General features: G+C 34.7%; 1 protein-coding gene across 1 annotated transcript; it reads left to right on the plus strand.

The window, feature by feature from the left end:
• The first annotated feature begins 1,336 nt into the window (after window positions 1-1,336).
• Window positions 1,337-20,786, plus strand: LOC129256294 (homeobox protein Hox-A5-like). Its single transcript, XM_054894539.2, has 2 exons — window positions 1,337-2,098; window positions 20,488-20,786. The coding sequence occupies exons 1-2, from the start codon at window positions 1,552-1,554 to the stop codon at window positions 20,784-20,786; spliced, it is 846 nt and encodes a 281-aa protein (XP_054750514.2). The 5' UTR covers window positions 1,337-1,551.
• The last annotated feature ends 4,275 nt before the right edge of the window (window positions 20,787-25,061 follow it).

Consider the following 25,061-nt stretch of genomic DNA (forward strand, 5'->3'; position numbering starts at 1 on the left):
ATGTCATGACAATGTACATAGTGTGACCATCACACAATTGAATACATTAAATTTTACATAATAATAATAGTGTATAATGATGATCATTTACATAACTGATTACACCAAGGTTGCAGACATTCAGTGGTATGACAATATAAGCAGATGCTTGAGCTGTTGTCACACCTTTGGATATGAAATACATACATAAATATAAAAAATACTAAAAAGTCAAAACTAACGATTACACAAAGAAAAAAAAATAAACAAATTATGTGCCACAACTATTTACAAATATTTACAAGGAGTGTGTGAGGCGTAATAATAATCGAAGTTATATAAATCTTTAAGTTTAAAATGTACAGTACAACAAATATGTGTCTTGCTAAAAAATTACATCTTAGAGACAAGTATGCGTTTTACCGCACTTTACATTTGATTTATGCAAATAAGCCTGTTTAAAATAACCTGTAAGATTTGTATACATTGTTATTGTAATAATGTACAAAAGCATGTGCATAAATAGAACTAAAAAAATCAAAACATCATTAAAGATTGGCAGTTAGAAGATATTTATTTTCTGTAAAACGAATAGCATTCACAGGCAATTTTAGAAATACAAAGTACTTGTACTGAATTAATTTTGTAAATGTAAGTGGATTTAATTGGTGCGTGTTGATATGGGAAATATTCATATGGGAGGTTGAGGAGACAAGATATCATAGAGATCATAGAATTCATCCTGCCATTTAAAAAAAGAAAGAAATGTGGATGGACAGACGATGGGGGAGAGTAGAGATGGAAGGAATACTTTCAAACTGGAACGAGGAGAATTATGACCATTTTTCACACCCAAGCGAGAAGGGAAGAAAATAAAATATGAAATACAAAGAGGGATTGAAAACTTTTAAGTATTGACATCTATTACGATATTATGAAGAACATGCAAATGAGGTTGACCAAAGGGATGCATTGTGACTGAGATGAATATCATAACCATGCAGGCGAGTACCGTGTTAGCATGGTTAGAGGCCGCGTGTGCACGCAAACTTTGGGCATCCTCTATTCAAATCGGTCGCCTTTTTCAAAAGCAGCGCTGCATAGGTTTTGAGCTGATGGTATAGAGGAGATACAATTATCATTTTTGTTGCTTTGTTCATTTACAAAGTTCGTTGTCATTTCATAGCTTGCGAACTGCACGAGATGTTGATTGGGCATGCGCTTGGCTGTATACTTGTATCCTGGGTTTTTTCCCCTCACATCGTACCTTACTCGTTCATCTGTGACGCATTCTGGTTGGATTGGTGTGCCACTATCACGTGGTTCGCCACACTCATAAAATATTCTTATATTTTTTTCTCTCTGACCTTACAGCGACACAAGTTTACGATTCATCAAACCGAGCACATCAGATGTAGAGAGGACGAGTGGTGTATCTATCTATTAGTCAAAGACCTGAGTGAGATAGTACAGACTCTTGAGCCAGCCGTCAAAGTCAAGCCGAGCAGAGTTACAAATCACTTGGCAGTTGCCCTCAACTCAACCAGAAGTCAAACAAGGTCCTCGAGACAAATGAGCTCGTATTTCGCACATCCGATGGCTGGTGCCGAATTCCACCACAGCGGTGGCTCAAATTACCCTCAGCAATCGGTAGGGAGCTACGCTTTGACCGCCGAAGGGCCACAGCACTCCTCCCATCGCCACCAGCATTATCAGGCGGGCAACCCAGTAGCTAGCCCACCGGCCAGCTACGCCTACCCCTACACCGAGGATAGCCTTCACTCCCTTCAAAACGGCTACTACACCATGGAAGGGGCTACCGGCATGGATGCCACCACAGCGATAAACCACCATCATGCCGCATCAGGGAACTCCACTTGTGGGTATACGGTAGACCCCTGCTACCAGACATCACCGGCCAGTATGGGGGCAATGTCGCGCAGAAAGACACCCACTAACACCCCTCCAGTTACCCTCTCGGACTGTGCATCAAATGCAAGTCCTCCGACGAACATCAACAACAACAATAACAATCACCATGGCTCAATAAAAGGCTCGGGGAAGGGGCAAAGCAACGAACAAATCTACCCTTGGATGCGACGTATACACTCCACAACAGGTCAGTAATTAACTTTCAGATTAATCAACTATGATAATAATTATCATACATCGTACCTTATTAACAGATAGCAATGATCCATCATCCGATATGACGCTGACTCTTTACAAATTATTTGATTCATGACCCCTGAACCTTTTTCAGATTAACTTTATTAACAAATTCATTTCATCAACAAATTCATTTCATTTACCAAGGACTCTGTCAAGCAAATGATCAAAAAGCCCCTCTTTAAAGTTTTGGCAATTAGCTAAAGAGGCATAAACATTGAACTTGGGTTTCTATTCACCCACCTATACCCTTACAACTGAATCGGTCCCATTCAAAGAAAAATTCGTTGATTTTTCTGATCTTTTGTACTACTATGTCTGCAGTCAGCCATATCGGCTTGTCGATACATTGTTACTGTGTCAATACCATCTATCATTTTTTTCTGTCTCCCCTTTTTCATTTTGCGGTAAAAATCGGTATCTAATCCTAACTCATCGCTTTCAAACTGATTTCGGTTATGAATACAATCATCACAAAAAACTTTTTAGAGAGCTAGTCTCTCTTGTAACCAGTGGTCTTTGCTTGGAGCGAGCCCTCCAGCGGGCATTGTCCCCTCCAAGTTCTATCTTCAAAGCCCCCTTTATATCAATGCTAACGAATTTTCGACTTTTTGAAAAGCTCATTGTGGCATCTCATATTATGGCGCTGGGAGCTCGGGGAGGCGGTGAAGTCTGGCATAATTTAGAACCACCACACAATACCATATAACAATAATTAAATATTGACTTTGAAAGCAAAATGATACTGTCGTCAAAGTACAAGGAAATGCTTATATAGTTGGAAGAAAACTCACAATGCATGGCAATCGTTCACTTAAGCATTTTTTTCCTGGACATAATTTTCATAATTTTCAATCAGGGATGTTTAACAGAAAAAAAATTACGCATCCTTTATTTCGTAGCATTGTATATAAATAACATATTGATTGTGTTCTGATGTATTGATAATAAATATAGTTTAGTGGATAAATATGTTAATGTGATTATTGACATGACTAAAGTCATGGTTACAAGTGCTGGAATAAAGATAAATACTCAATTTTCTACACCTTTATCTCTATTTAGATACTATTAGTAATCGTTGATTACTCGTATCTAGTAGTTTCATTGGTTTGTCATTGGTAGGAGAGTCTGTATTCAATACGGTGTGTCTATATATCTAATTTGGTTTTAAACTCAATAATCTCTTTCTTCACCTTCTAAGATTATTAGTTTTTTTTTATTTAACAGTTATTTCATGTGTTTACCCAACTTAAATATCCTGTCTAACCTTTCATAACTTCTGAATTTTTAAAAATTTATTTTGGTCCCATAAATTTCCCACCAGATTTCCCACCAGATTTTTAACACATTATCATCCGAATCCTTATGTAAAAACACCTATGCATAGTTCACCCCTTTTATACGAGCTTTTATTCCTTTTCTTTTCAGTTTACATCGTTGTTACAGAAATTAGCACCCGTGCTTAATTTATCAATACGGTATAGAGTTACTATTCAACACTTGCCGAAATAGAATACGTGTACAATAATAATACATAAATATTGTGGAATGATTATTTTGACATATGAGATTGCAACGCCAAACAAGAAAGAAAATCGAATTTGAAATTGATAGTCTGGATTTTAATCGTTATAATTTCAATAAGCAGTTCCGTTAGTTTGAGAAAAAAATGATTTGCTTACTTTTAATGAGGTATAGTCTATTTGTACCAGATTGTATAACAGTTCTTGAAAAGATCTGATGATTTAACATCTGTATTATGCTAAAACTGAAACACAAAAGATGAAAAATAACTTTATCGGCTCTTCTCTGATATGACAACATGGTGAATGATAAAACATGACATAAAATCTTATTTGGAAATTAATGGATTGAAATTTCGCTGTAACCTCATGCTTTGGATGAATAATTTGGCTTCGGCGACGCCCGCATAATATCGAATAGAACGGTTGACGAGAGAACTGTACGCCGGCAGAGTCGGGCTGGATAGAGCGAACAGTCGCCGTCGAACGTCTTGACGCGGGAGAAAAAAAAATCCAAGAAATTTTGTCGGAACATTAGCTAGCCTTCCATTAACATTGATCATTCTTATCAAGGGTTTAAGGGCACGTATATTTCACACACTAGAAAGTGATTTTGACTTCCATCATGTGCCATGAAGATTGATATATAGAACTGGTTTAATTATATTACGTAGTCGATGAGTTATCATGAATTATGCATTTTCCATGAAGAAACTTTTATTGTTATTGTCACTTCTTGCTCTTTAAAAGTTTGATATTCTTTACAAACACTGAAGAAACTCTTTTAATAAAACCAGCTGACAACAATCAAACATGTTGTACACCTAACATAGTTTTATTGATCAAATATATATATATTTTTTAATCGACCTCGTTTATTGAAAGTGATAATTTCTTAGAAAAAAATGAAGGGGGTAGCATTTCATGATTAAATTTAATTTGAATTCAGAACAGCACAGCACAGATCCCTCCCAACATATTCTAGAGAAAACAACACAAATGAGCGATTTGCATGTTCATGACTGACGACACCATTACAACGGTGAGCGGGCAATAATTGGGTGCGACGGAAGGGGTAATAGTTCAACGTTAACCCAAATCCTCACTCGGTCAAATTACAGTAATCAACGTAATAGCTGAAAATCAAAGTAATGGCATTTGTGTGAAATGCAATCGCTGATCTTTTCTGCTCGGGGACCGTTGTCCGTTATATTGCGAGCAATAATCTTGTCAATCTATTTTTTTTTCGTTTCTAACTTTAGCGTCCCGCTGTCATAGAGCCCCAGCGTGTAGACACATTGACGGTGAATGAGTAAGCGAGACGCGACATTTATGCTTACAACAACATCCACAGAATATGCCTAATTGTATTTGTTAGCTTATTCCATCAATATAACTCGTACATCCAACAATATCAGCTGTAATTTATTATCATGTTGTTGGGGTTCTTTTTTCGAGGTACTACACGATTAGTATTGTAGTGGCGAATATCATGTATCTTTCATGGGGGCATTTTGTTCTACTATTTGGTATCATTACGTATTCAATTCAAATGGATTCAGTATAGTGATTTATTAGATATCTTAGTTGTGGAGAATTGATTCCAATGACAGTTGGTTTACATCATAAACTTGTTTCAGGAGATCAATACCAATATTACAGTATGTTTTGTAAAATATGAACGTAATCACTTTACCTGATTTCATATAGTAAAAAAAACATCAACAATTCGTGAACTATTCAAGAACCTCTTTTTCTACTGTTAATATGGCAGTTGTTTTTAATCGGTTATTACCAATCGATCATAACGATAAAGTATGGCTGAGCCTAAGCATTATTACATTATATCTTTTACAACGGTGAGGAGGTGCTGCCCTGGTTTCCATGTTCAATGTACCATAATTGTAATTGTTTGGTGCAGTGTAAATTAATTTGAACATTACTTCGATGGACCCATATTAATAATTCTGGTCCTAGAGCTTTGTGTCATCTGGGAAAACTTCAACTATAAGAGATACTTCAGGGGAAGTCATTCATATTCAGGAATTGATTTCAATTACATGCATTCCTCGTGAGCTGTAAAGAATTCTAAGAATACTCCCAAATGTATTTAATAAATCACCATATCAATTTCTTCGGAAGAGCCCAATTATCAAAATGATTTATTTCTCTCCAAAGCTAAAATAATGTGTAAGTGTTTGAAAATTGTAAGTCTTTAGAAAGAAATCTATCCTCTTTGCATAGATATGTGGAAATAAATGAATTTGAATTAAATCGTTTCATCTTATCTCTTGCATGATAAATTCTTTTGCCAATTATGTTAATTTCCTTTTTTTAAATCTAATTTGTGAATAATGCAAAATAAAGGACAAAATATGGGAAAATGTGGCAAGCAATTTAATGCAATAGTACGTATTCAAAATTCACACTACAAATATGTAGTTGCTCATTATTATTCACCACGTTGGTTTATCGCTTGTCAATATTCAGCTGTTGATTAAAATCGAGTCATTATTTACATTAATAAAAAATCAAATAAGAAGAGCTATGATTATTTTGTAGAAAATAGTACTGGGAAAATCACTACTTTGACCCAACCATAATTGACATGATTGATTGATAAGGGATTTGTTGCTTGTCTACACTGACTGTTGTTCGACACTCGGACCTTCCGTTTAGAATCTCCACTGCTTTGTCTAACCATGGACCTACTAGTGGGTCCATGGTCTAACAGGCTATACTATTAGTGATCATGATTGTGTGAGCTTAACCCCTACATGTATCATGGAGCTATTAACAGCTCCATGCATATTTATTTGACTTAGTGATTGGTATCGATTCTTTAGTCTTGTATTTCCTTTGGCTTTGTTAATCATGTTTATTCATATTTTATCGTTTTGATTTGAATATATGAGACTGAAATTAAACACTTCATCTAAATGTTTTATGTTGCGTCTGATTTCTGACAGAGAGTCGATAGAAAAATGAACTGTAAAACGATATCCCTCTATACAAAGGGGGCAACTTTGATATCAATCATTGAATCTCTTGAACCACTTTAGGGCAATCACATAAAAATGACTATTTTGCAATTCACTGCTAGAACAACCACTAGTTTGCTCAACCTATATCTCATACATGTTGCATGCGATGTAAAACCACCCGCTGCTCAGAACTCAATAATAATGATAAAAAATATCATATTACCACCACTACTACTACTACTACTACTACTACTACTGCTGATGATAATAGCATTGATAACAATAGTCTAATACTAAAAAGTAATATTTATAAAACTGCTCCTAATAAAAATAATGAAATCATTATTATTATTATAAACTAAAAAACTTTTTTTATCTGAAAATAATAACTCAAAATTGTGTGTACTGATTTTGGTTTCCAATGATGTTTGCGAATAGCCGAGTGTAATTTTTCTCTGTGTTTAGTTTGCATGTCATATACCAGTGTGTATGTTAAATAGACATTCCTTATTATTTTGAAAAATGTGATATTTTAATTTAAACAGGCTAATGTGTAAAGTGGAAGGTCTTTGTGAAAAAAGGCATTTCTCTTCATTGCGCTTGTGTAGCAAATGGTAAAAAATGATAAGTGTTTAAAGACATTTCATCATTTTAAAAGATATTCACATTCATTCATTTATAAAGCTTTTCCGTATCATTAGTATTGCAAAAATGCAACAAGTTAGTTTAGTGTATTTAAATTACAGTAAAGCTAACATTCTAAAGTGTAAATTAATTCTTAAATAATCAGCTACATGTTTATTATTCAGTCCTGAATTTTCAAAATTAGGAGTTTAATAATTATGTCACAAAGTCAATGTCAAGGTCGAATAAATGACCTGAATAACATTGAGATAGTTCGTTATACTGCCATGTAGACAGTCGAAATATATTGATATATTGCTATGAATGATAATTGATACTCCAAATCTGTTTGTATGATATTACTATACAATGTAAGCAATATATTTATGAGATATTCCGTTGTGTAATTATATATATAAAACGAAAAAAAATATGGTTGTGGCATAGCCTAGGTCCTATCAATTAAAACTTTGTATACAAAATGCCAATATTACGCTGTTTAACACTACGTAGACTAATTCCTCTGTCTGGGGGAAATTTGTATACACAAAAGGGGATACCATAACCTGGTCTCTATTTCTGCAATGAAACCATTTATATTCAGGCTCAAGGCTGCATGTAAGCTCATCCTTTCCAATTTCATTAGGAGATCAAATTACCCTATTTCCCCTGTTTGTGAATCAAAATGGCAGATGTAAGTCAGAAATGATTAGGAGACCTCGGAAATCCCTCTGCTAAAAATGCTCGTAAATGACTCTCTATTGTAATGGGATAAAGGCGTTTAAAATGTTATCCGTTAAACGTCCGTTTGAATCGGCCAGTGACATGGAGTTACTCTTGGTTACTGGAGTATCTTCAGTAAAAAGATAGACATACCAAACGTACACCTTAATGATATTTAACTCACAAAAAAAAATGATATTTAACTCACTAAAATTTACGTAGTCTAGTGACAGGAGAGTCGAATTCGGGATTACTACAAATCTGTATAAATTGTTTGATATAAATAGCTTCTTGTTAGATCTTTTTGATCTCTTTATTTATTAAATTATCATTGTTCAGTCATTAATAAGAATAATTAAGTAATAAATATCATTACCAGAGGCCATCGATCATTGCGATCATATGACAAGAAATAACTTGAACATGTTGAACATTGCTATGGTGCATTTTTCCATAATATGATCATGACCAGAAGACATTCGTAATAATGAAATAAGAAAGCTCAGCCGAAGCTGTTTTTATTGCTTTATTTGCATAACCTTTTAGCAAATGTTTTATTTTTTAAGGGAGATAATATGTGTCCATCTAATCCAAACAATAAGATCTCATCCTATGTTTCGAAATGGACATGTATACGCTAATTTCGTGAACTTTCATTATTCTGTGCGGTTGACTAAAATCATCAATTATCAAGTTAGAAAAATTGAACAACGAATTCTACTTTCATTTTTGGTAAAGGAAATTTCCTAAATAAATTTATGAAACTTTGCCACAGACAAAATATGATAAAACAAATGAGGGGGTAAAGTGTTATAAAGAGTTCATTGCTTAAAGTGACGACGAAAATGAAAAGGAAAATAAAATTTGCATAATACGTCACAAATGATACGATGAAATACTTCGCGATATGCATACCAAGAGTGCATTCAGGTCTCACATACGAATTATGAATCAATTTAAATTGCTAACCAATATTTGCATTGGTAACGCATGTTCATACCTGAAACAAAACAGCCCATTTTAATGCTCTGATTAATTCCAATGATACGTTTCCTTTGAAACAAAGGTAGGAATCACATTTTGTTTGTCTCTTGGAATGGGTAGATCAAAACGAGTTATGCATGACCCAATAACACGATTAATGTACTATATCGCTCTCAAATTGCCTTCTTATCAGTGAGAATGGCAAACAAGAGAGCGGAAGAGATGGAGGAAATGCAGAAAAAGTGTGTTATACCTGAAAGAGAATAGATAAATTTGAATATGAATCTCCTTAAAATAAGATAAATAAATACACATGCAATGCTTATAGTCTGCTTTTGGAAGTCACGCGATTTGCGATATACATGTATCTATTATATATATATGTATATGTATATAAACGAAACCTCCCACATGCATTTTTAACATGTTTCAAGAGGAGATCATTCCCAAAGTCCATCCTTAATGAAGAAACTTTAGCATGTGTCAATTCTATAATGCTCATAGGATTGTACCGTGGTAAGCTAAAATACAACTTGTGCTCACTTTTCAACTGCGGGCATCAGTTACATTCCAGATTTGTTCCAAATGAAAATGAAATAAGCTCAATTATGTTGATTGGAATGTATATCAAGTAGTTTTTCGTATGAAATAAAATCTTCTTGAATTTGGATTGTAATAAGATTTTAGAATAGTTTTAAGAATTTAACATTTAATTGCCGTTATAAATACTTCATAGTGTGTGTAATCAGCTAATACGGGTTAATAATATTGCTAGAAACTGCAATAATTATGGAATTATCCTTGTTAATATAATGTCACAAAAGTGACCAAATCATTTGTCAGTTTCTTCATGCTCATATTCACACAATTTCAAAATTCAAATGTGCCAATAAAAGCGAGAAGAAAGAAACTGAGATTGAAACGACTTACGTCTGTTCTTTTATGTTCTTTTATTTGGATGTGGGTTGAAAAAGGGAGTATTTAAAGAGGAAAAATGCATTCTGGCAAAATGTATCTGTTTGTAGGTGATGCTTCTTTGGCATGCATTAAAAACTCGGGAGTAGTGAAGAGTCGTTGCTGATCCCTCTTATGAATCCCAACTGACTAACAAGATCCCCAAAATTTAGCTAACCACGGAACATAATTAACTTTATCAAAACCTTATTTCATTCAAATTGGCTGCTGATTCCACCATAAATCACTGTCTTCTCATAATCTTTTAATGGAAGCTTCTGTATTGTGTCACGCATCTTGGATAGTGCATGAATGAGATTTTCATATGTAAGTCTTGTAGTCCCATTGAAAGGCTTTCTCGTAGTTCTTTCTTGTTTTGTGCATCTCGAATCACTAATAGATTTTAAATTTTTATGTGTGGGTTTTAGATTTTCCCCCCACAAATTTGGTTGTTTTGTCTTTCGAAGTGTTTTTACATTAAACAAAAAACGAGAAGGATTAGAATTAGTCACAAGACAGAAGAGAACAATACAATATTTTTATTGCTATGTTGGCAAATGTAAAAAAAAATATTAAGTTAATCGACTAAAAATAGCAGAAGCTTTCTAGAGAAAGAGTCTCAAATACTGCTGTTGCTGTTACTAGTGCTACTATTTCGACTTCGCGTACTTCTACTACTACAAGTAAAATCATTTTTATAGGGTATGAAACACTAGTGCGCCTAAAAGAAAATAATATCATAGATGAGGTGTTACCATCATCATCAAGACCGTTACCGAATATATGAGAACATGAATATCCATCACCTGATTTTATCAAGATGGGTCATCATGATGAATGTGGACGCCATGTTCATTTTACGAAGAAATTATCGGGGAGGATTTTCTGATGTTTGTAATCCAAAAAAAAAATATTGGGCTGTGGACGAGAAATACAAAGCAAATTTCTTAATATCATCTGATACCTTTGTAATTTAATAATACATATTCATGAATTTGACGAAGTTTTAAATATTGTCATAATTGTCGGCTCTTTCCATTTATTTCTTTCCCGTTTCTAATTCCATGATGTTTGCTGTACAATACAAGCTAGAAAAGTCTAATGTTGACCAATACATTGGGTAGTGATAGGAAGTAACCGATATTCTTGCGATGTAATTAATGTTAAAAAGGATATTGCCAAAAAATAGTTATGAATGGAAAATGATGTTTCTTGTCCAATCGTATAATAAGATAGTTTTCAAAGGGTCATGGGCGATAATTTCAAATTTCGTGTTTATATAAGTAAAGACAGATTTAAAAATTGTTTAACATGTTTGAAGAGGCACATATTTTCATAGATCATGTATATTAGTGTTTAATGTCTGCATGGGGAATAGATAATCAAAAGCCTAATAAAAACATCGAAATCATTTCCAATATTTTATCAAAGAAGAACTATTGAATACAGAATATTCACAGAAAATGTTATAGAGAATATCGATAACAAAGAATAAACATTTTTTCCCATTATTCCTAAACTTAACTTCATGGATCAGGCGGATGAATACATACAAGGTCTTACAAAATATTCTGATATACAAAAAACAATGATTATATAGTGTATTGATAGCCGCCGTTCCATGCTCGTTGACATTATTATTTGGGTATTGATCGGAGCCTACTCTTGAAAGAAGGGAGTTTCACAGAACGGTGCGCAAGAGCGCGGGCATGTGATGGTCCCAACACATCAACAATATGGCAAGCTCACGACAAAGGTCAAAGATCAACATGGGAAGCTGCACTTGGCATGCTTGGTATAGAGAGAGAGAGAGAGAGAGAGAGAGGGGGGGGGGGGTGTAGCCAACGATGAAAACTGAACTACCCATGGTAGCCACTACAGCCGTAAGCTGTCGGGGCCCTGATAACGATTTTAACAGTGGCTGCTATTTTAAATTTGACATTTAAAAAAAAAAAAAAGGGGGGGGGGGTTCACCACAGAATGAAGGTCAGTCATTTTGGTCACGAGAAATTTGACAAGCAAAAAAAAAGTTTTCACAAGATGAAGGTGAGTTCGCTTACGTTTCTGCCAAAGCATACCTGTCAGATTTTCAGGGGGTGTTGCCTATGGTAAATAACACACGCAGCACCCAACCCCAGGTATATCTTAGGAAAGCACCCTCGCTTCCCAGGGCCATGTAAGCTGTTCTTCCAGCGGTACCTGCATAGCAAAACATGTTAGTATCATACGCTTCTATATTCTATGTTCTCTTACGTCGAGCTCCTGACAAAGAAAGCAGGGATCCGAACCCACAACCTCCTGTTCATGGGGCGGATGCCCTACCACTGAGCCACCATTCTCGGTTAGATAATGTTTGCTTTAATGTATGCGAACTATATTACCATGATTACTGTATATTATCAGATCGGTGTGTTTGCTTATGTCCGCCATATAGCAATGATAGCTACATGTATATAAGACATTCATTTCACTTAAATATGAATTGAGTATGATTGTTTATCATCACATCAAATGGAATGGAATAAAATGAAGGAATCTCTATTCACTAATAATTTGTAAACTTATAAAGTTATGTATTCCATACCTGTAATTGTCATGATCTTACTAACATTTTCGGTGGATGACCTTCCACACGGATTGCACCAAATAAATCAATAAGATTAATTTCATAGTTTGCATACTTTTTCATCTTGTCTTTAAATGTAAACATTATTTTTGGACCTTTCATCAGTTTTACCCTGTGATAAATAAAACCCCGTTTTACTTGGTTAATTAGAAAATAATTTACAGTATCTATCTTTATGAAATATGAATATGGTCTGCATTAGAATATCCCATGACACATTAAATCAATTCTATGAAATTACAATCCATGTCGTTCAAGCATTTTAATATTTAACATATTAAATTCTTGTCAGAATGGTGATGGAATTTCCGAGGATGTGATATTAGAAATAAACCAATCTACCTGCCCGTCTTAGTTTTCTTGCTAATATTGCGTGTCCAGAATCAAATAACCAGCACTTGTGTTCTAATTGAAAGAGAAAACCACTTTCGATCAATTCCCTGATTTGTCCAAAGGCATTCCTTAGGAACCCCAGCAGCATTACACCCAATCCCCTATCCTGGGATGCTCAAAGAAGACGCTGAAAGAAGAAATTACTTAAGTGTTTCCCTTTTCATTTCAACATTCCCCTCACGTCGAAGTGAGTCTACATGAGATAACCGCCAGCGACTTAGGCGCGATAAAGGGAAGTTTTTTTTTTCTTTTTCCCGAAGACAAGTATTAGCGGGTTAGGAAATGAAAAAGACATCTTCGGAGCAATTTCATCCAGTTAGAACTTTCGCCAGGAAGGTTGGAAAGGGATTGTCGTCTCCTTTCTAGTTTAGAAAAAGAGAAATTGATCAAAAGCTTGTGAACCCCAATCGTGGGAATGCATTCCTTCTCGCCGATGTAATAGGCGACCAGATACCCCCGACGTGTGGTGGTCATGGCATTAAATTCGAGGAAGACTCCTCGCGACGTAGATCCTCTTATATGCGATGAGGAGAGGACGAGAAAAAATGTAGATTTTTATTTTTTGTGGCAGGAGATTGTTCGCTAGGAATATCACGCTGTCTTCATTAGTCAGTCCATGGGCATCTCACTCGTATAAAGAGAGGAAAATATTATGTCAAGAGGGAATTTCCTTAAATTAATACCTCATCCGTGGATGAAATGGCCGTAAACGGGGTAACGATGCTCGAAAGACAATATTTTTAAGAATAATATTTTTGTGGATAGAATTGTAATTTTATACAAAGTGTACACACTAAATGATATTCCGGGGAGGAGGGCCAAATCAAAAGGCCGATACAAACATGAAATATTCAAGATTTGGGGAAGGTTGGCGGATATTTGAGAATTATGGTACATGTTTTATTCCTGCTAATCTCTTTCCTCTACCGTTATCTTTGTTTGAATTGCCATGTAAGATACAATGTTCAGATCTTCAATGTTTTTTTTTTTTAATATAGCCCAACTCCATTTTATAGTCAGGAAGTATTACCTTTGTACACCAAATGGAAAATAGTGAAGCGCTCTTGCTTACAGAAGAAAATAATAATTTGACCTGCGACCGTAGACCCATCTATTACATCTCTTGTATGTCATTAAGCCCCTCCTGACAGGTATCCCGATTAGGCTCAATGAACAGGAAGTCTATACTAATATCATTATTTAGTCGCCGAGTTAACTCTGAATGTCAATGTAGCATATTGACATTACAAAACGATGTCAATCAGTGCTTTTTATTGTATTGGAATTTGGAATATCCCCAGCGAAACAAGAATTCAATGGCAGTATTCACGGCAATGAGTTACCACTTCCACGCACTTTGTTTGTGTCTCCCCCTTCTGCTGTGGTTGTTGTTGTTTCCAATAAAGTCACATTCTCTTGTACCTCAATCCCCGATTATATCCACCATGAGATAGTATAGGCCTACATCAAACCATGTACCTCCACACGCACACACACAGATCTTATTTGACACCTATCTCAGATTTGAATTTCCCCTATAAAGAAACTGTAAATTATCCCGATCCGGTTTGGAAAGGAACGGAAAACACTTAAAATGGTGTACTTTCAATATAGTAGTTTGATCTAGTAAAAATTATTCCCTAAAATATCAAAATATATCCGTGTAATGGATTTTCATTTCATATCATTTTAATGCAAGTCATGAGAGGCTTACATTAATGTTGAATCAAAAATAGTCTTAATTTATTCATACAGCCTTACTAGGCATGTAACTGTATGATATCAAATAAAATACTCTTTATAAATACATAAATGGCAATGTATTAAAAAAACCGATCTGATGTACAGCAAACACACATGACTTTTGGGCCCATACATTTTCAAGTATTACCCCGTATTGCAAATATTACTTGCAGATAAATTATAAAGCAATTAAAATTTTGACAAATGACTTTGCGGTTTTCTCATTCAAGCTGGTTTTATCATCAGGCAGTGCTGGATGCCTTGCTGTTCTTGCTAACAACAATCATCACAACTCAAATAATAATGCAGTATTTTGTCATTTGTCTTGCACACATTGCGCCACACTGCTCTTAGGGTGTGAATAATAATAATAATAATAATAATAATAATAATAATAATAGTAATAATTATAATGATAATAATAGTAATAATAATAATCATTAATGAAATATAAGATACCTGAAATTGTTGTATAAACATGATAGTAACATGTAATAGCTCTGATCCAAATAAGTAAATGCAGTATGCCAACCCTTCTTCGAGACAACTATTAAAACGCATAGTACAGACATTTAGTAATGTGAGCCTTTAATATCAATCATAATAATTATTCCACTTTTATCGTCGCGCCCAATACATCGGGTCGATATCTCCGTGGCTTCTAAAAGAGTTATGCGAAATCATTGAAAATTGAGAAGAAAATATATAGGGTTAAATAACGAGTGTTCGAGTTAAATTCTGAAAGCAAATCATAATTGAAAAAAAAAATACGAAAATAGATTAAATGCTAAACATTTCCTCTTCATGTGAAAATAGAAAGTCGTCTGTTGACATACATATATAGCGATGACACTATAGGTATAGCGCAGTGAATGATACATGCTAAATAATTGATAATCCAAAACGCAAACATTACAAAATCACAGACATTGTAATATTAAAAGAAGGATGGCAAACTGTCATTTTAAAAACAAATAATGCTGTTTTATTTCGAAGTAAACTAACTTTTCTCTTGTTTAGTGTAAAAAGTATTTATCATAGCTATAAAATGATATAGGTGAGTCAATGCGCTTAGAAACGCTTGGTTTATATAATTCTCATGAATGAAATTTGTTCCTATATTATGCGGAAATCAGCACAAGCATGTGACAACAACGTATAAACGTGGATCATGTTAAGATTAACAAAACCCCCAACCTTATTGGTAACTATTTCATACCACATGGGTTGCAATAGATAGCTGCCTACAAAAAAATCAACGTAGGAAATACAAACAAAGGGGAAAAGGACTAGACATGTCCATGGATGCTAAGGCTAGAAAAGCAATCTATTTCCTAATTTATCATGCTTCTCTCTATCAACGCAAAAAGTGCGTTTCCCTTTTTTCCCTCCTTCTTCTTGTGTACACGCGCTTTCCCCTTTCTCTTTTGTAGGCAGACCAATTTATTTGCCAATATTCTGTTGACATCTTAAAGATTTCATTGGAATTTGACTTAAACAATCTTCTGATACAAGACGTGTGGATTTCATATTTCTTCCTTAGTCGAAAAAGATCACTTTTGATTTCACCTCGGTGTATTTTTTGCAGAAGGCATGCACTTTCTGTTGTGATTGAGTCTGATTAGATAAAAGAGGTTTCGAAAACTGGTCCGGAGAACGTAGGTTTAGAAGCATATGAAGAGAGAGAGAGAGAGAGGGTGGGGGGGGGGGGGGAGGGGGTGCGCTGTATTTAAAGTCAAATTAAACCTGACAAAAACATCTTTTTAAACGTAAAAAAAGGTTGAATTAATTGCTATACATGTATATAAATTATGTAAAAAAATAATACTGAAAGATTTTGGTGAAGAAGGAACATTATGTAAATGGAGGTTTTATAATGTAAAACGTTTTTTTTTCTGATTTGAAATAACAGATTAAAAAATAAGATCGAAATAGAAATTGAAGTCTGGATATCCATTTTTTCTCACTTTATATGGACATGTGACTAAAGGTACCTCAGGATTAAAACAAAAATGAATCAAATGTATATTTCATTCAATTTCGAATCAATTCATTTATAAAATATATTGATGGGAAGAATCACATGCTGTGTAATGTTCATATTATCCAATCTCTTGATTTCATTGATGATGGTCGATTTCAGCTCGAATTTTAATTATAATTCAGTAAGAACTAATTTTGAAAACAAATTTTGGAGTCGGAAGGTAAGTCAACTGATGACAAATGGACAGTAGCTCACAAACGAAACGAATCGAGTAAAAAAAAATATATTTTTTCTATTCTTTTTCTTGCTTTCAAGAGAGTTCTAAAATTTACGAATTTCACCATTGCATGAGTTCGCGTGCTTCTGGAGCATAAAAGCTTGATCGGTTCGCAGTGGCCAAACCACGGAGGATCATCGGCCCAGCAACCCACTGACTTGCGGTGAGTGATCATCACACGCAGCAAGGGGAGCGGCATGGTCGCGTGTGCCTTTTATGTTGGTGCATCAAATTAGCTGCTTGAGCTCCTTCGTCGTTTCCCAAAAAACCATTATCGTTCTTCCCTAGGCAACCGATGACATAATATTCATTAAGCACCAGATATGGATCCTGTAGATCAATAATACCTCTGCAATAATCAATCAAAGTGCTTATTTTCTACCTCGATTTTTTCTTGTCAGTTTTGAGTGTAAAATGGTTAACTTTCATCCATCCATCCATCTCTCCTCCTTCCCTTTTTACTCTTCAAATAATGTATTTCATAGAATTTTCCCTAGTTTTATCATTTTTTTGCGGGGAGGGGGTACATATCACACTGAAAAGGAGAGAGTGAAGGATAGTAAAGTGGAGTTTTTTCATTCATATTGAAACAAATTATCCGTGCAGTTCTATGTATATTTTCCATTCGCGTAATGAAATAAAACGAAATTAAATGAGATAAATGAGTGCCTTGGGGGTGATTATTCCAGGACAACCCCCAGTGGGGAGGCATTGTGAAAATTGATCTGATCGGCTGAATTGAGAACAGTCATTCCAATATCGTTAAGTTATTCAAGTCAACATGTTATAATACAGTGAACAATTCTGTCTATATACCTTACACTGCTATGGCAATAAGTCACTTTAAATTCCTTTATAAAGATAATCAAACATTGAAGGTCAGACAAGTCGGCTAAATTTAGTTAGAAAATGTCCATCATTCTAAATAGTAGTAATGTTGACAGCATTGATGTCCAATTCGTGTCTTGTCTGCATGTTATATCCACTGACATACCAGCATACCGTCGCATTAGAATTACCCGAGTATCATGCTACCTGCTCACAACTACCTGTGGTAATTCTAGGAATTCTCGAAACTACTTTTCTGTTTCTTATATTGTGACAAGTGAATTAAGCCAAACATTTTATAATCAAGAATTTACCATCCAAAATTAAATTGTGTATACTATTAAGCACCATTTATTTATTTCATTTTTTTAGAAATGCAGTTTCCTATCCAAACTTAAATTGATATAAATTTGTTGCTAAATAGTAAGGCCTGCCTAGAGCTGATATTGTTTTTTTTCCAGTTATTTTCATATTGGCGATAAACTTTTTTTTGTAGTTTGATGCAGAAAGAGCAATATTGTTTATCACATTGAGGTCCAGTCGCAAACATTTATGATCAGCTACCATCAATATCAAAACAAATTATCTGATTTAGTGCGTAGCTTATTGTTGAATAAATTCCCCCATTAATATTTGAACATGTTAGAATTGTCTTCATCAAAACAGACACACACCCAAATAAACCGTATACGACAAGAACATGCTTTACCATTACCTTGGTACCTTGAAGAGCTATCATTATTTGTTTTGTTGTAATGTTACTTTCCAACAAGGATCAGTCTCCGGAAAAGGTATAAATCCAAACTATAATATGCAAAAAAAATAATGAATAAAGTTCTATTCCGGTTTGTTGATAAATAACAATCAGGTTGAAATAGAAACACAGCAAAATATAACTTCTACTGACGTTTTGCTCAAAGACCTTTATCGAAGTCTTCTGAAAAGTCTTTGAAAGAATTGTCAGTAAATTGCAGTATCCTTATTTTTTTTATAACTCATTTATATATGGCCAATATCTATTGCGTCAGGTGCCCGTTAGTAACTACATCAGAGACCAAGAGTTGAATGTGACTTGAAGTCATACCTACACAGAGCCCATCCACTGAGCATGATATCGGACCATAATGGCCTATAACACACTTACATAATATGGGAATTTTTAAGTGCGACTTGAAGTCAAACTTAACTCGTTGTTACACACTCGTAACGTCTTTGGTTGGAATTATTTGCTTCTGTGAACAACCATGGCAGCGATTGGGAGACTGCATAGACCCCCACCCCCAAAAAAAAATACTGACGAGGGCCAAGTGAGCCCCACAATCAAACTCGCTGATTCTAAGTGTGATTTAAGATGCACTCCACCATACTATTACATAATTATACTTGACATATACATTTTGCCCCAAATATAGCACGAGGTCCAGTAAACAGATGAGTGGAATATTGATTACTTAATTGCGAACATCCATATTTTAACACATTTATAAAGGTTGCTTAAGTATATAAGGGTCCAGATTCCCAAAACAATCGATCATCAAATTGGACATAAATGTTTAAGTCACTAATTATTATTTGTCTTAATCAAATCACCTTTATTTCATAATATCTTTCGATCACACATAACAAAACATATACTATTTAGTTTTAAATGTATAACATATGCATTAACAAAACAAAAATAATAATTCGAATATAATCAGAACATAGTGATACAACTAAATCAAAATCAGCGTTGTGATCTCCTATCAGCTATCAAATGATTCAAATTTGCTATTTTCAACAGAGCGATTCTAATTTAACATAATTATGCGCCATCATTACGACCATAACATTAATTTTGTTAGAAAATGTATTAAACATAAGATAATCAAAGTAGATTTAACCCTACGATTCCTCAAAATCCAAACAGAAAATCATTGTAACTTAAAAGTTTCTTATTCTTTAAAAGTTAAATGTCTTACGTCCACGATAAAACTCTGTAGTAATCGGACATTTGCGTAATGAGCCAACATTTTTGAGGGGGCTCGATAAGGCGTATCGCGTAAAATGAATTGTTAAAAATGCGAGCGAGCGAAGCAAACGAGCAAAAATTTAGATATTCCTATTACAAAAAATCTAAGTTTGTGATAGATTTTAACATAATATTCAGAAAGTAATATTATATTTCACCCGTATCCCTTTCCTTTTGTTTCCTTTTCTCTTTTTTTTCTTAGTCATGAAAATTGGGCATTCAAAAAATTGCTTTAAAAATCTTCGATTTCATAAATTCTACCAGAATACATGGCCACTGTCAACAACACAATATATCATACATTGCATATTCATAATTCCCCAAGATGCGTGTTTCTATATCGACAATATTTTCACCAGGGAGAGAAAATGATAATTGAGCAATGCCGAAAAAATATGTTTCCTACCAAAGAAATGTTCGAAATCAACAAAGATTTTGGTTGGAGCCAACAATTCATTTTCTTAGAGGAAGCTATTAAAATGGTTTAAGATTGTCGGTATTAACATGCTTTAAGATGGTCAGTCAAAAGCATGCTAAGGCATTGAATACTGTTGGACTTCTAAAAAGAACAATAACAATGTTGGTCGAAATGCCGTTATCATCCAATGTCATTAAATCATGTTATATCACCTTTTAAAAAATAATATGAAAAGTCTTCCTTTTTGTTGTCTATATTTTTCAGCAGCGGCGGCGGTGAACGGTACAGAGCCCAGTAAACGATCTCGCACAGCCTACACCCGTTACCAGACGCTTGAACTTGAGAAGGAATTCCATTTCAACAGGTACCTCACACGTCGACGTCGAATCGAAATCGCACACGCACTCGGTCTGACGGAACGACAAATCAAAATCTGGTTCCAGAATAGGAGGATGAAGTGGAAAAAAGAGCACAATGTCAAGAGTATCTCACAGCTGATCAGCCAAGAGGCAGCAGCAAACCTCGCCGGTGCGACGGTGACGCCGCCCTCGGGTATGCGCTGATACCTCGCAGGTACGTCGCTTTCAGAACTTGAAATTATGACGTTGCACCGCCGTTGACATTCGGCTTGATTATGGTGAAATCGTCGGACTTAATATGAGTACAGCACAGAGTGACTTTTGACCATGACAATTACTTGTATGATAATGTTGGTAGACATACTTTTTTTTCTGTCCATCATGTGCTGATAATGAATTAAGTTATAATTATAGAAGACATTGTACATTGATTAAAAAGAATAAAGATGATTGAAAGGGAAAGTTAAGTAACGCAGTGATTACATGTGCATTGCATTGTTCAGCAGAAATGTTTTGATGGCGGAGACTTTGTGATATTGAGAAAAAAAGTTCAGAAAATGCCACGAGTTGAGAGTCATGGGTGATGAATACCCAAAACGTTCTTGCACGTCAGCCCGACTGTTTGATCTCATCGCGTGGTAGACTAACACAAGATAAAGGGGCTTGATGTTTGATGAATAATAAAGATTCTTCAATAAAACAAATGGCCCATTAAAATGAAAGGAGAGTGGAATGGCAACGGGTACATAGACTGATCGGCAAGGTAGCGACAGTTACTGCAGCCAGGGTGCAACTAAAACGACGGTAAAAGGCGACTACTTCGCCGCGTTGAGCACGATGCCGAAATGTGGCAAGAGGCAGAAGGGGACAAGGCGACGTATCCACGAGACACCAACACCCTTAGGCGGTCACATGCAAAGGAAAATATTGCCCAAAATGGTGGCTGAATGATGGATTATTTGTCCGCGGGCGGTTTGTGTCCACAGACTGGCTATTTCTCACCGACAGTTTTGTGACTGTTAGCTGAAATGAATAATAATCCGTAGTTTCCCGTTTCTTTAGCACCATTTCGCACCATTTACATTGATTTGTTATATTTTCATGCCGTGTACATAATAATGTAATTCAATCAATATTCATGTCACAAACTGCATTCTTTGCAGTCTCCTATCGCAACCGTTGAAATTGCAGCTTTGTTTGTTAGAAAGCGAGGAATAATCGAAAATGCTTTCCAACACATTGAGCGTGAAAATCTTTCTATTCACACTGAAAGGGGCATGGCCGTATGTTTACAGGTACTTTTATTTTATTTTTTTAACCTAGCTGATTACAATTTGTATAGTACTTGAAATATATTTGTGATAAAATGAAATTTAAAGGAATACTTACAAAATAGGTATTTAAGCGGATCAAGAAAAATTAGTAAATGATAAAACACAATTTAAGAAGTAAAAAAATAATGAAGTTAAAAATCAAATTGTTGTTGTTCGATGTCTCAATTTCAATGTTAATCATTGGATATTCCACCAAAGAACATTTGCACACACTGTAAAAATATCACTTTTATTCTAAAAAGGAGAATCTGTGAAAATATTCATGGTTATTTTAATTCAATGTGTGTTATAAATATACATAATATATATATATATATATATATATATATTTATATATGGCAAATTGGATTTGAAACCATGCATCCACTTCGTCGTGTTCGTAAAATTCCGAAATACATAGCGCAAATAATCAGTAGGCCCTATAATAGTTTACTGTACGCAATGCGATAAAAGACACCGCCAATTATTGTCAAATTTTGCCAAATGTATTCATTCTTAATACATTGTAATACGGGAGTCGACTGTTTTTTTTTTTGGTTTCCTATGCGAGATCCCAGTTCTTCGAATTCCTTTCGCAACTCTTTGATATAACTATGACTTCGTATAATAATATTGAATAGAAATGAATAACGTGTTTCGTTGATTTGGTTTGTAGTAAGATTCAGGTATTATCATTTTCGTTAAGATGAAAATGCATTGAAATTAGTAATAATTGTGATTAATATTTACGTCATGACATTTTACATACTTATTTTACATACAGTCCTACGAAGTTTAGAAAACTAGTAAAATTTTCTTTCGCTCATTAAATTAAAATTAGGTTCCGGGTATTGGTAATTGCCATTTACTCGCGAATTAATTAAAAGCAAAAAAGGGGATATTTTCATTATTCCTTACACAATGAAATTATTTACTTTGGAAAAAATCTAAGAAATCCAGTGCGAATGTATACAATTTTCTAAAATACTCCAAACTGGTTTGCTCTCTTTATTGCATACATGAGATTCATTTGATAATCAAATGCAAACCTCAAAAAATCAGAAGCGAAATGTTGAAATGTGTAAAAATGAAACCTAGGCAGTTTAGATTGCATTTCAAATGAGAAAACACTATTATATCGGCGAACAAAAAATGGCCTTCAGAAAGTACGGTGTGAGGTAACAAACCAATCACTATTTATCTTCATTCCTTCAATCTTTCTTTTGCGTTTGACATGTTTGAAGATCACCAAACTTTCTTCTCATACGTCCGTCAGTTTATACAGATTCGGGATGATTTAAGCAGAAAGAAGGAGAAACTGGCGAAAGAAATTGATAAATCCCAAACCGACAAGTTATAAAAGAAATAGTCTGTATTGCGGTAACAATATGGAGGGTTTACGCGTGTGGGTGTGGGTGTCGGTGTGTGTAAGTTAGCGCGCGTATGCGTTTAGAGATGTGCGTGCGTGAGAAAGTCCTGCTCAAATTGTTCTAAATTGCAGTCGACAGTTTAATGGGCATATTGGGTCGGGCTGTTGACACACAGTATAGATGATAATGGTGACTCAAAGGAAGTATACATTAGATAATGGTGTAAGGGTATTATGTTTGAGGCAGGCGACGAAAACATTTGAAATGCTTGGGCGAAACGGTTCCAAATACTAGGGCATGGCCCGTATGGGTATGTTTCGGAATGGTTAGGCTGGGATGTATAAAGAGTGTTTGAATCGGTACAAGATATTGAAGCTATCTCCATTGTATCATCATAAAATTGTTTTTTTTATTGTTGAATGCCGCTTGATCGGTTTGTTCTCGCGGTTCATAGAATGTGTTAAATAACTCGAAGATAAATAGGTTTATATAACATTGTGGTGCATCATTTGAAGAAAAAAACGTTACTTTTCAAAAATTATATAATCCTGCAGTCAGCCTGAGTTAAAGAAAATGAAATCTTCTCTTTCGCTTAGAATTGTATCTATTTGTTTTCCATGGTCATAAACTGATAAAATTATAATTGAAATCAATTTTTGCAATTGTAAAATTGCATTTTTAGATACTAAACCTATATGTCATGTACAAGAACTTTACCTTCTACGCATATAGTCAAACAAATGAAATGCCCGAATGAAATTTATGATGGTAATGACAGAAATGCTGACAGATTAATATAAAGATTTCAAATGGTATAATATCTTTCTTTGCCCCATTTGGTACGAGTAATGCCATGTATGCTAATGATGTTACTTGGAAGGAAGAAAAGAAAGGATTGACATTAACAATTCTACTCCAAACGAGAATCGATCAAAAGCCCTAAATCTATTTACTCTCGATTGACCTGAAATAACCCACCTAGATATCCAATACAATGTTATGAAATATAAAATAGCATCCGTTTCCCCCTCCTCCCTTAACGCTCACGTCGGTCTAGCTATGTGCAATTAAGGATCCGGCTCGCAAAATGCAGGGCAATGCGTTTCCCCACGGCTCTATGTCCCAAAGTGGAGATTCGAAATGGAATTCAATTTAGGGATCTTCCGCATTTCTTGATTATTTTGATTTGGTAAACCAATTCGTATTCTTCGCTCGAGTCACCCCATGGTGAATGTTTTTAATCAGCATTATTTGTGTTGTGTTACTTTCTACCGTAGATATGAAATAACCGTCTATTTTCATGTCTTAATTCTTTTCGTCAGTTTGGGACATATACTCAGTTTATCATTTGGTTTCATCAAAATTCTATCTACTTTGAACTCCGAATAACAAATCATTGTTCTCATTAGTTCAGAAGACGCCTTGGATATTGTCTTATCTAATGTCATGGTGTTTCAAACCACTTTGAATTTTTGTTTGCTCCGTACAATTTGGTTGAGGAATTTTTAATCAACCTTTAAATATTTGTAGATGGCAAACATCTCTTTTAAGGACATTTGTCTGATTTGTAAATGGAATTAGTGGCAACATTACACGTTGTGGAAGAAGTTTATGGTGGCTATGGATGAGAGAGTAGAGTTATAAAACCAGCAATGTCACTCTGAACAGGACATGTATTTCTAGCCATCTCTGACATTTTGCAAATTTTTTTTTAGGTCGTTTTCTTTTTCCCTTCTTTTCGTTCACAAGCGTATTTTTTTTCAAGTTGTTGAGTATATTTCAATTTTAAACTATAT

The sequence above is a fragment of the Lytechinus pictus genome, chromosome 3 (genome assembly GCF_037042905.1).
Source record: "Lytechinus pictus isolate F3 Inbred chromosome 3, Lp3.0, whole genome shotgun sequence".
NCBI classification, from domain to species: Eukaryota; Metazoa; Echinodermata; class Echinoidea; order Temnopleuroida; family Toxopneustidae; genus Lytechinus; species Lytechinus pictus.